At 54.9% G+C, this 224-nt stretch overlaps 1 protein-coding gene across 1 annotated transcript in view; it reads left to right on the forward strand.

Moving 5' to 3' along the window:
- Positions 1-224, forward strand: part of LOC119594234 (integrin alpha-PS2-like) — a 126,991-nt gene that overhangs the window by 116,497 nt on the left and 10,270 nt on the right. Inside the window, exon 12 of the mRNA XM_037943304.1 lies at positions 11-153. Coding sequence (XP_037799232.1) covers positions 11-153 — 143 coding nt within the window. The remainder of the gene's footprint in view (positions 1-10; positions 154-224) is intronic.

A 224-nucleotide genomic window follows, 5' to 3' on the forward strand; every position in this document is an offset into this window, starting at 1 on the left:
ACGGCGCCAGAAATGGACGTGGAGTATCTGCTGGATAACAAAGTGAGCGAGTCGCGACTCTTCTTCCTGGACTCCAGTCGGCGAGGCCTCAAGGAGCGCGTCCGCCTCGAGAAGGAGATCGACGACTGCAGGACCCACCGCGTCTACGTCACGGTAAGGAGCCAGGGAGGCAGTGAAGTTGGCTATGTGTGTATGTTCACTACATTTCTGTGCATATAATACAA

This window comes from Penaeus monodon, chromosome 33, assembly GCF_015228065.2.
Source record: "Penaeus monodon isolate SGIC_2016 chromosome 33, NSTDA_Pmon_1, whole genome shotgun sequence".
Taxonomy (NCBI): Eukaryota; Metazoa; Arthropoda; class Malacostraca; order Decapoda; family Penaeidae; genus Penaeus; species Penaeus monodon.